This window comes from Thunnus thynnus, chromosome 5 (genome assembly GCF_963924715.1).
Source record: "Thunnus thynnus chromosome 5, fThuThy2.1, whole genome shotgun sequence".
Taxonomy (NCBI): domain Eukaryota; kingdom Metazoa; phylum Chordata; class Actinopteri; order Scombriformes; family Scombridae; genus Thunnus; species Thunnus thynnus.
The window spans coordinates 19,541,468-19,554,380 of record NC_089521.1 but is presented as its reverse complement, the minus strand read 5'-3'; the positions used below and the strand labels follow the sequence as shown (position 1 = coordinate 19,554,380).

At 38.8% G+C, this 12,913-nt stretch overlaps 1 protein-coding gene across 3 annotated transcripts in view; it reads right to left on the bottom strand.

Moving 5' to 3' along the window:
* Positions 1–181: 181 nt before the first annotated feature.
* Positions 182–12,913, bottom strand: part of ca12 (carbonic anhydrase XII) — a 27,203-nt gene continuing 14,471 nt past the window's right edge. For 2 of the 3 annotated variants that reach the window (XM_067589838.1, XM_067589839.1), the window contains 7 exons: positions 11,715–11,894; positions 10,375–10,517; positions 8,992–9,087; positions 8,842–8,905; positions 8,381–8,538; positions 7,253–7,379; positions 3,927–6,584 (listed from right to left, as the gene is read on the bottom strand). In XM_067589838.1, coding sequence (XP_067445939.1) covers positions 5,932–6,584; positions 7,253–7,379; positions 8,381–8,538; positions 8,842–8,905; positions 8,992–9,087; positions 10,375–10,517; positions 11,715–11,894 — 1,421 coding nt within the window. In that variant the 3' untranslated portion in view covers positions 3,927–5,931. The other variant, XM_067589840.1, reaches the window with a different exon arrangement.

The following is a 12,913-nucleotide window of genomic DNA, read 5'->3' as shown; positions in this document are numbered from 1 at the left end:
ACACTTTAAAATTAGTTTAATTAGGTTGATTATGTTTAATTAGGGTTTTGTGACCAATGACCCAGTCAAAATATGACTTTGCCAGTGACTGATATTGGGTTTGACTGAAAGCTCACCAGACAATATGCTATGAAAATATAAATTTGAAGAAAAAAAACCCAACAAAACAACACATTAATTCTTTTTTTTTATTCCACATGACAGCAGTTATTTACACAGATTTTACATAAAATAACTGAAAAACACTTACACAAATATCAGAATTTACAATACTGTTTGACACATGTTATGGAAGTTTTTTTTTTTAAAAGAAGGTATCAGGACATCAACAGTAAGACTGAGGCCCCAAGCAGCAATGAGCAGGAAAACTAATCTTCTGTTGGAGGACTGTTATGGGGGACTATAATACCTTATTGTGGACAAACAGTCACAGTGTGCTTCTCTTTACTGTTTAATTTCCTCTTTACCAGATAGCCTGTAATCACTCTACAGTATCTATAAGTTTGTCTTACAGTTAAAGTGTCATCTTATGCCATAAGCATGCAAATACTCTACACTGAACATGAACTCAGGAGCAGGCAGAAGAGATTATAACACAGTCAAGATAAACCGTGTGAAGATGACATGATGATGCAATAACACTCCGGCAGTCCTGTTGTCAACTGTACAGGCCTCAGATGAACTGAGAGGAGTGCTGAGGAATTAGTCTTGTGATCTGACTGGCGGACAGGGGTTGGGGTCAGCCCACGTGCAGCCAGGAACACAAAAGCCTTTTTTCTCAGTATTATTCACAGGGAAGGAGCTGTGTGTTCTTGTCTTTGTACGGAGCTAAGCGCCCTTTTATTATAAAATCCATAGAGCAGCTCTAAGTACAGGGTTGGTACAAATGTGGTATAGCCCATCCCTCTCCGGCCACCCTACCATCAGGGATGTCTGTCGTCTCCTATACCCCCTATTGTTTGGACTGCGGTTGGGCCTTCCACCATGCCAGGACAGCCCAAAGGAATGGATGCCATGGTCAGACTTGACCCGAGATTCTCATCACTTCACTTCAGCTCTGGCATAACTGTGTTTGCCTGGAAGCATCTGTGCGGATCTCTCCTTGAGGAGCTCACCACATCATGGTGGATATGAAAGGGGGATTAAAGAGGACAGCTGTTCCTCTTGCTCTAAGGAAATAGTCATACAGCATAAAACACCCTTTTAAAGATCCAGCATGAAGGTCTACCATGTTCTGCCTGCCACAACGCAGCAAAGGAAGTCTAGCCAGGCTGTGGCTTTAAGAAAAAAGGACAGCTTCCCAAAACCCCAGAGCTGCATGCAAACATTATCATGTGATCTACTTAAACCTTGCGTGCTTCCACAAACGTCCAAACTGACCCATATGACAATTTCACAAATACAGTGAGAGAGATGCAAAAGGACAATGGTCTCATGGTCTTTGAAGTGAAGTTTCATTGAGGATGATGAGCTATACCCTTGAGCCATACTCGTCTCTCTCTCCGGTGTTGTATCCAACATCTTTGCTTTTGTCCTGTTCAGCACCAGATCTAAGGAATAAATGAAATCATAATTCATTCAGAATTTAATCATTTATCTGAATTTATGTTATTTGCGGTCTTAAATGCAGTGTTTCCTTTAAGCTTTATATTTGATTTATTATTATTTCTGGAAGAAATTAGCATCATATCTTGGTGTGTGAGGTTTATTTTGCTATCAACATAATGCTTGTCATCTAGTTCCATGATGCATGAGCAAGATGTTAAAGTACTTTAGATGAGTGAAAATAAGGACTTTCTCATTTGTTTTATGAACTTTCAATGTGTCCACATTAACACCTGTTTCCACCTCAGTCAATAGTTCCCCTTTACTGAAACAGTTGACTCTCGTTCTACAAAGAGAAATGATATTGTTGATATTTTGCTGTAAGAAAACATAATTACTTTAGTGAAACATATAAGAAGAACATTTGAAGAGAGGAAGAACACTGAAGACTATTTAATGCAGAAAGCCTGCAGCTAACCCATCTGCAATGAGACTGTCACTTAGCTTCTTACCTCCAAAAGCGGATTGTGCCTCATTAGCATCAGAAAATGAAAGAGGAGAAGTGAGGAGACAGCTTCATAGCACACTTTATCTCTGGGTACTGACACTTCCTCTTTAAATTTTTTCTCATGGACTTTTTTCTGTTTCTCAGATAGGCTAGATTTATGAAAGCAGAAGACATTTGGTGGTGTTTACTTGTTGAAATAGGTTAATTATGATTAGTGTCTAAAGATGAACAGTATCTTTATGTATGAAATTTGGCCATGATAAATGTTTTGAAAGGGCCCTCTTTTATATCAGCCATGTCTACCCTTAAAGTTTTGGAATTTTGTTTTAACTTTCATTTCGGTTTCAATCAACTGAAGTTTTATATAATATGAACATTGTACATAAACATTTGTTTCCCATCCCCCTCATAGTTGTTTCATCCTGAATGTAGAAGTAATAAATTGTTATAGCAATAACACTGAGGGTTCCTCTATAGATTCAGTTCCTCTCATACTAAACCCTGGAAGTTTAGTAGGGGTATCATCTTCAGTCCTGAAAGAAGCAAACATTTCCAGTCATCTCATGCCTGCTGCGATGCATTGCTTTTTAATAAAAATCCCTTCCTTTACACAGTGACTGCGTGCTGTAAAAGTGCTGAGTTATTATTACACTCTCTTCAAAGCTAGTTTTGTTAAGTGCTTAAGTTAATTTTCATATGTGTTCTTAACTATACCACATAAAATCTCTGCTTGTTATACAGTAATGCAAACCCCATAAAAAGACTCCAGGGAATGAGTCTTTTTTATAGAAAACCACAATTATACAAAATGGGATTATAATTTATGCAACGTCACACTGTCAGGGGTGACTGAGAGCAGCACAAGTGAGTGTACATTCGCAAAAATCCAATTTAATGAGGACACAACCCCTATAAATTCCATGTTTTTTTAACTGTTAACACCCACAAACCCAGATGTATGGTTCAATTAAGGTTAACCATTCTCTTGAAATACCCTCTGCAATTGTCCTCTTTATATATATTTATCACCCCCTTAAAAGGAATCATGGAATGCTTTGAATTAGTTCACTGAAAGATATTACTATCAGTTCAGTTATTAAAATGTAATTTTAGGAAGATTCAAGCATACCGACAGCTTCAAACTGAATACGATACACCTGGTTTGAGCCCTCTGGCAAACAAATCTCACGCTTTTATCTCAAGTCTTAATGATGCACATCATCAGACTGACCAGCTTGTCTAGTTCAACAAACGGCACTTTTTTATACAGTATTCTGTGCAGAGCATGATTTCAGCAAGCATAATCATGGTTTTGTCTTGTATTTTTTGCCCTTTACTTACCGTTTTTGCCTTAATAGGTAGTACATTAAAGAGACAATGAGAACAAGTCCCAGTGCAGAGCCCACCAATATGGGAACCAGTAAACCTGCAGAGCAATGGAGCAACAGAAGCAGAAGGGATTAATCAGCATCTTGCACTCACATTCTGCATGTGCTCATTTTGGTATGTGTGCTTGTATGTGTGTAAATGTGCGTGTGGTTTATTTTATGAAAGGTTTATTTTAGTAATGAGTGGCTCTAAAATTGAAGCCATGGCTTCAGATGTTATGTATTATTTTCTTTTACACGTGTAAACTAATTGTCTGCTTCTTCTGGGTCCAATTCAGATAGAGAAAATGTCATTTTAACTCTTGTGTTGCTCATTTAAAACCATTAAAACCACACGAGGGAAAACAAGATGTTAGTGGCTTACAAAGGGAGAATCAATCCTGGATAATTGTGATGTAAAAGAAGATGACATATGTCAAAAAGGAAAATGCAAATATATAAAAACAACATACCAGTGTTCATCCAAGATAGATCAGCTGAGTAACACAGAAAAAAGAGAGAAAATGAATGAACTATATAGAGAAAAAAACCTCTTAGGTATTGTACCATCCAAGAAAGAATAGTTAAAGTGTTAAGGGAACACATGACAGATGAAACAAAGATTTTAAAAAAATGCTGAAAAGTTTGAATTTCATTTAATCTCAACATTCTGTTCTTGTTCAGTCTATCCTGTTTACTTGAACTTGATGTCAGTAAGAACATCTCAGCCACAAACATAGACGTGCACACACACACACACACACACACACACACACACACACACACACACACACACACACACAGAGAGAGAGAGAGAGAGAGAGAGAGAGAGCTGTCTCTTAACCAGTTTTACACCAACCTTTTAACTTGAAGAATTACTGTACTTACCCAGAGAGGCTGACATAAGTCTTAATGAATAAAATCATTACACAAATCCTTAGGGCTGCAACTAATGATTATTTTTCATTAATCGATTAATTGTTTAGTCTATAAAAAGAGTCCAAAAGAAGTGAAAAACGATCATCACAAAACCATCACAACTTCCCAGAGCCCAAAGTGGTGTCCCTGACCAACAGTCGGATAAAATAAACCAAAAAATGTTTCATTTACTATCATATATGAAAAAAAAAACATAAGGAAATCCTCATATTTCAGAATATAGAACCAGAAAATGTTAAAACAATCAATTATCAAAATAATAGACTAATTTACTTTTGATCGACTGATTGATTAATTGTGCAGCTCTACAAATCATGTGATATAACATGAAGTTACTGCATGTGATGATGGAGCCTTTACATGAAATATACCAATATGAAATGAAACATACCAACCAAAACTTAAAAAATATTTTCTATATGATTGAAATCACTGTGGATATTGTCAGTTTAGCATCATTGGTTTCCTGAACCTTGCTTTACTTCTCAAATTCCTGGAGTTCAGGGGTTCTGGACATTGACACAAGTGTAAGAAACAGCACAATACACTTCTCTTTCCCACTTGATACAAAAGACCGAAACTCCGAAAATGAACACAGTAATCTCAAACCTGACAAAGCATAGGAAGACACTTTTTTCTACACTGACCTCAGCCTCTGTTTACAAATGTGCAGCTCAAAACTTTTGACTATAAAGATATAAAAGTTTTTCTTTCGTCTTGCTGCAGAAAAGGACTAAGGAGAGGGGTCAAATACATTTTAAATTTTAAAAAATAGTTAAGAGTGAGAGTTCAATTCAGTGGGAAAGAAATCTGACATGTATGCTTCATGTGCACTGCTTTAATTGAAAATAGTTCTGTATTTTTAGTATGTTTTTCTTACTAATTGTAAATAGCATTTTGACCAGAAGCACAAATTTTAAGAGAAGATGGTGAAGCTTGTGCAAATTCTTTTGGTTTAGCTGCATCTCTATATTGTGCAAGACAATAATTACGTGTATAGCTCTACAATTACCATACTATAGAACTGAACTTGGCATACAGTATAATACTATGAATATTCTTTGCCAGGCAGTTTGTGGATATTTACTGTACATGTGGTTTGATGTATATAGATTTACAAACATGAGATTTGTGCTTTATTGTAGTTTATTTTAAAGCATTATCCAGCAAGGCAATATTATGCCAACAGATGTAAAGCTCATATGTGAAAAGGTATACATTTCTCATTTTTGCAGATTGTCAAGACATAAATTTAAAACAAACATTCATATTTTACAGTACTGAGCAAAATACGGGTGATGACTGGTTATGCAGAGCGGGTTCGTGAAAACTACTGTAAGTCATACATACATACAGTGTTATTTCTGATTAAAAGGATATTGTGATTGTGTGCACATACAGAAAAGAATAATTTAATATTAAATACGTTTGTAAGAAAAAATCATCAGAAGATGACAGATTGGTCAGATGAATGCAGGGCATGGCTTAAAAAGTCTTTCATTGTGGGACCCACGACTGATGTCTGCTACAGAAAGTGACATAATGTGAGTCTCAACTAAGTCCGGAATCTCTCTAGTCTTCCCATTCCATTGGCAAAAGCCAAGGATGTGGATAACCATGGCTGTGTGGTTTCCTGGGAACAGTAGCAGGGGACAGACTGCCGTAGTTTGTCTTTGGCACACTTTGTTTGATTGCTGTGGTCTTCTTCGGATTCATCAAAGCTTTTGTCAGAGAGCGATCTAACTCAAAAGCCTCATCTGTTGGCCGTCCACGCAGAATATGTCTGATAGTGGGGAGGGCCAGGTCTGACTTACAGTTCAGGTAACTCCTGAGGTTGAGCTCAGGGAAAACGGCATCTCTGAGAGCCTGAACCAGCTGGTTCTCACGGTGGGATTGTCTGAGTTGATGGAAAACTCTCTGTTCCAGCGAGACGTAGCACAGTTCATTTTCACCCAGCCCTAACTTTCCCACAGAGCGGTTGGTTGGTTGGCTCTTCTTTCTCAGTGATGGATGCAGCGTTTGTTGCTTGGATTTGGCCAGAGTCCCACTCTTTTGGTTCTTGGGGTATTTCTTCCTGCCAGCATAGAGCTTCTCTGAGCCACTTGGTAGGAGCTTGTAGAGGCCTTCATCAGCTAGGTCTGCGAGGTCACCTACCAGCAGCTGCTGAATGATTCTCTTCCGCTTGAATGAAGAAGTGTATGTAAGAGAACCATGCAGTCCTCTGCCTGCATCAGACACAGAGCCAATCACAACTTGTTAAACATCCCAGCCTGTGGGATATTCCTTGGAACGTCTTTAGATCTTCATGCCCAGCATGCAACAGCTCTGCCTTTGGTGATAAACTAGAAGAACATTGCCTTCTAAATGCCACTCATGAAAGCTAATAGCTGAGGATTCCACCATGCCATGTCAAAACACGTATGCCATTAGAAAAGCATAGCTCTGAGAGTGAAGCTTTGAAAATGAGGAAAACATGCAGATTCATACCGCGCCATATGGACGTAAATACCATACAATCCAGAAAACCAGTCGACCACATAAAAGTGAGCCTTTAGAGACAAATTTAAGGGCTGCAGATGTTCTCAGTATGTCAGTGGAATGGTTAATTGGTTGTGTCTTAAAAGATGGCCTACTTTCCAAGCAGCTCATCAAAGTCAATCAACTCTACAGACGATTAAGAATGACATCAACATGAAAGTGCAACCACAAGCAGGTGATACCATACAAGCCAAAGCCAGTGTGACAGCCCGGTGCTTTGCAGAAGACAAATGAAGAAACATCATTGAAGCTTGTTCTTTTGCCATTTTAAAAGCAGTGCAGTGGCTATGTAGACTATGTGACCTTTGCATTCATGCATTCAGTAAAGCGACACCATTTTAAAGACCATACTTACCCTCCTTAAAGGACACCAGGACGACCCGGGTGTCGGCGAGCTGTGGTTTTCTATAGTTGCCACTCAGAGGCACAGGGGCTGAGTCCTGGGCATGGGAGGAGTAGAGGGCTGTTGCCAGGGACAGAAACTGGGAAGACAAAAACAAAACAAACGACTGTTACACACTGACATTTTTCCACACCATTTAAAGGGGACCTATTATGCTCATTTCCAGCTCTATATTTTTATCTTTGGACTCCACTAGAGTAGCTTTGCATGAATCTCAGTTCAAAAAACTCCCTATTTATCTTATACTGCCCCTTTATGCAGCCCCTCAGTTCAGCCTTTCTCTGAAATAGGCCATTTTGGATTCTCCTCCTCTCTGCCCCCCGCCCTAAAAGCCCACTCTGTTCTGATTGGCTAGCTTCAAGAAGCTTCCCTCAACTCTGGGAAAAGGATCCTGAGGCAGCGTAAATAAACTATAGACGGTGGATTTCGCTTCTTGTTCTCGCTCTCTACTCAAAATATAAACTTCTCAAATACATCCATACTTGTTGGAGCCGAAATCCGATCCGAAATATGCGAATGGACAGCACGAACATCCGCAGCGACAATGATTACAGCAGGACGTCTCTGTTTGGTAAGGCTTATTACCTGCTTATTGTCTGACTTCTTTATCCTATCTGTGTTCAGCTCTCAGTACCTTTGGAAATAGCCAAAGAAACACCATCATGTTAGCAGAGCGGAGCAGTGAACGCCGACGAGAGCAGCTGACACATGCTGCAGCAGATGACATATTAAAGAAATCCAACATGAGCTGACATCAGCTCAGTTTCAAAGTAGAAAAAACCATCGGAAACCGAGTGTTCAAAGCAGTCTGAAGCCTGAATTTTCTGCTGATAGGCATTACTTCTACATATGTTTACCCATTATTTTAAACTTTTGCCACGTTTAATATGAACATCCGACACTGTAACTTTTTTTTTATCACAGAAAATAAGGAACAGCATAAAAAGTCCCCTTTAAGGTTAAACATAAGTGGCAGACATATTAAAGTTTCTGAAACATCAATTAAAAATTAGTTTAACATCAGGCTATTTTTCATACTTCCAAATCTGCATAAGACTGTGACTTTAATTGATAAAGCACCTGTTTGCGAGAAATTGTCACGTGATTCCTGAACACTGTCCACAGTACACTTGGATAGCACGGAGGAGTCGTCAGTGACCCATCATAGCGATAATACTCATCCAAACGTGCAGGCAGGAGAGATCTGATGTTGAAACCAGGCACCTGTACTTTCTGATCTGTAAGTAGAAATGAAAAACAGATGTAATTTGTACCGTTTAACAACTATTTATGTCATATATAATGGCCACATGAATAAGCTGATGAAGAGTTTGGAGATTCTGACCACAGCCGTAGTTTGTTTATGTGTTAAAAGTCTTGAGTAGCCTTTCAAGTATATTTTCAATGTCTGTAGGTGGATGAGGTATCACAAAAATACTGGCCAATCAACCAGGCTAGCTGTATTGTTAACTACTCTAACATTCAGTGTGGTTTAATTGCAAAACAAACCCTGCTAAAGGAGAGCATCATGTTAGACTCACCTCTGTATTTGATGCCGTTGATGAACTTTAGAAACTGTTCAAAGGCCGGATTGAACTGCCCAACCTATATGAAAAGGTAGTTAGATGGTTCTGCTCCACAGAGGTTCACAGTTCACTGTCCCTTACACCACAGAGTTCATAGCGCCTCACCTCAATCAGGACACCCAGCACAGCCAGGCCATCCGATTTGTCTACAGCCATGGACATATTGGGGTACTTGTCTGAATTGAAGTGTACCACATGCATCTGTAAAGAAAAAGAGAAGTAATTCATGACCCAATGCATAAGAAAGCAGCAGCTGTTGTAGTCTTTTTAACTAGTTGTTGGTCTATTACAGTAAAAAAGTGGACACTAGACTACCAGATTGTCATTTGTTTTGGTGACAGTATTGTGTATTTAGCGCAAGTCATGTTAGTCATTCAAGCCACATATGACCAACACTTTATTTACGGATCATGTTCCATCTTTTAATTTAAATTAAGATTGACATTTGCACAATTTCTGGGAAATGTTCAATGTCCCATCATTCCGTCCCTCTGAAACATGTCATCAACAAAACTGTGGTTCTGGTGCCTGGAGAGACTTGAAAAAGATGCATGATCTCGATGTGTCCACTGAGAAACTCAGGTCAAACCACAGCACCTTATATGTGGCTGTGCTGCAGCTGGGGCATGGCAACATAAAAGCACACAGGTTGTAACCATTTCAGTGTCTACCCACTGTAATTCCTATTATACCAAATTATACAAAATAGATTCTTATTTTTTCATGCCATAAAAGAGAATCTTACTTTTAAAGTTTACGGTCACATCTTCTGCCCTACTTAACATACCAAAATAAATAGAGAAAACTGGAGTGTGAAAACTGCTTACAGGGCTTGACAAATTCAATAGCAGAGACAGCCACTCCTTTACAGAGGTGGTTGTAAACCAAAGCATATAATAGGCTGGTACTCTAATCCCCTTAAACCCTGCAGAAATGAGACATGCCGCCATACTGTACATACTGAGGCTGACTGAAAATATGTCTTTGCCTTTTAGCATGTGATAAAATATGATAATTTGATCGGCAAATGGAAAGATTTATTAGAAAAAAACTGAGCTTAAACTGTCCTCTCTTAAAGACATGTAGTGAATCATGTCTTTCTACAGCTTGCATATAAATTCACAATGTGTTTATTGTTATAAACTTTAATTAGAATGTGTTTTAAACAAGCATTCAATTGTGCTTAATCCACAATAAGCACTGTCTGAAACTGTAGATCAAGTAGATGTAAACTGAATGTCTGCACCACTGTTAAGAAACTGGAGCAGTAATGTGCAGATGCAGACCTTTTGTAAAGCCTTGAAGGGTGTCCGTGACTCTGTGTCCTCTCTACCAGTCAAATGTTACATGTTTAAGTCATAAAGTATTAAATCATTTGGACACAAAGATGCAGTCGCCTGATGCTGCAGATAAAATGAATGGATATTTAAATGCATTTACTTTGAACATCAGTTGCGAGTAGTAAGAAGTGGTGTTTGCTTTGTTTACCTCTGCTGCATACTGCTTACTGTTCACCATGTGTTCAGAGCCTGCAGGCCTGTTAAAGGAGCCCCAATGGAAATGGAGTTGAGCTGCAGTGTAACGATGAGGGAAGCTAGAGATGTGCATCTTGGAGGGCAGTGATATTTGCACTGTGGATCAAATGAAACATTACATTTAACATAAGATAACCCGAGGAGGTCAGTGTGGCATACTCTCTGCTGTCCTTTTGCAAAAGCTGTGTAGTTACGTTTAAGTTACTTCATGGTGGAGTGAGATGCACTGTCCACATGTTCGTCAGTGTATGATGAATGTTTATAAGTAAAAAAACCTCTGTCAGCATATTTCAGACACACGTCACACTGATGATGCCTTGTGAAGCTTGTGGCTTTAAGGCCCGTCAGGCATGCACACATAAGCATTTGTCTGGTCTTTGCAACCTGTTAGTTTTACTTGTGCCAATATAACAGCAACTGCACTATCAACAACACAGGGCAGACGTTACATACATGTTTGGCAATACAGACGCTCTCACTGAAGTTCCTTATATATTGCAATTTCTCCATCATGTTTCAAGAAATCTATGAGAAACTAACCTAACCTTTCCTGCAGCACGCTGTTCAGTGCCACAGTAAACGTCACTTTTCTCTGACTGAAACTCTTTTTTTTAAATCTTCAAACAAAGTACGATCCTTCAACAACCTGTAATTGTGTGGAATAATCACAATGATCTATGTTAGTCATCCAAATATTATTTTTTCTGTGGCACATGGGCATGGTTGTTTATGTTACGATTGCTATATTTAGCATTAAAATTTAATACTGGGTTATAAATAGATATTGAACATTCTTGCAGATAAACTGATGCTGGTATCTGTTGTTAAGATACATCAGACCCAGTGTAGGCAGAAAAGAAGACTAATCTCTGCTCATATTTTCCCAGACTAAATATGAAGCTCTTTCTTTGGGTGAAAGGACAGCTGAGATAATAAGAGAGTGATTATGGAAAATTGCTGTTGTAGACGTAGAAAGAAGATCCTCCCATCATTTTATGTAGGTTGGACCCAGAAATTTCTGTAGGACCCAGGAATTAGGTCTCTACAGCAAGGACAGACTCCTTGTTTACAGTATATGGACCATTTCTAATGGTTATGTGTGTCACTTTAATTCGAAGAATTTCTAAATCCCAAGCCAAACAAAATGTGGTGCGCACTTTATCTGTTATAAAATATTTGATTTGTTGATGGACAGTTTTGTTACCTATTATTAACCAGGTTTAAAATACCCATTACATTTCAGTTACCAAACATCATAACGTGTTTTATGAATAACGCTGATGACATACTCACCAGAATGTCCGTTATTTCCAAGAGTGAGCTGCTCGTTGCGTGACAAATTGTAGCCGTGAACCTCAATTGGACGTAAAGTTGGGTCAAACCTCATGAGCTCTGACTTGATGTCTATTGGAGACTGGAAAGCTCCACCACAATATGGATAATTTTTGGACCATTGGTGCTCTCCCAGTGGCCCTGCAACAGGATCAGTATAAGTTATTTTCAATTGGTTTTAGGACTTGACTGTGGCTTGATGTAGTCCAAATGTCATTTTCACTATAACTTGAAGTAAATTATTTTGATATACAGGGAAACTACATATATTCTAAGTAATCTGAACAGTGAATTGTTATATTTTCAAATGTTAAAAGGGCTGTAAACCTGAACAGAGGATGGCTCAGAAGAGGGCCAGGGCTTGTCCTGGCTTACTGAATATTATATCTGTAATCAAAGTGAAGTATTATTATCTATGTACAAGGGAGCATGGGAGAGGCCCGTGGCTCCACTCTTGGCCCTCTCTAAAGCAGCAAGAGTGAGAACCAGGCTGTTGTTTGTGGGGAGAGCCAGTGAGAACGCTGTCTCTCTCCAAATGAGAGGTTTCTATAAAGCAAAGGACACTGAAAATGGCCACATTTGCAGATCAAGTCATGCAGTTTACAAAGTGACCTCAGCTGCATGAGGGTGTCTCTCAATAGCGCTTCTCAGGGGGCAATGAGGCACATTGGCTTCAGAAATAATAGAAGAGAATAAGACAAAAATGTGAATGAGAAATTTACGTAGAATGAAAGAAAATCAGGAAACTCTTGAGTGTGTCCACTGAAATGTCAGGATCCACACTGAGCTTTTCATCCATGATGCTTAGTGTTAAGTGAAGCTATTAGTTACAGATGAATGGATCCTATCAAATCTGAAAAAACACATGATTGTAGCTGCATAAAAAAATCATGAAAGGCCCACAATGTACCAGCACTCTCATCACTTCTGCATATTCGCCACCAAGTCATTATCTGTCCAGAATTCATCCAAAATTCACCATTCACCATATGCCAGCTGACCGTGGTTAAATATGAATGATGCAGCATGAAGTCCCGACTGTCACTTCCCAGATGAATGTGGATTGACTGTACAAGACATGTCAAAAGGCATCAAGTGAAGCTGTGAAATCACTGAATACTTGTTTGGAGCAAAACTCAAGTTCAATCTAGGCAAACCCT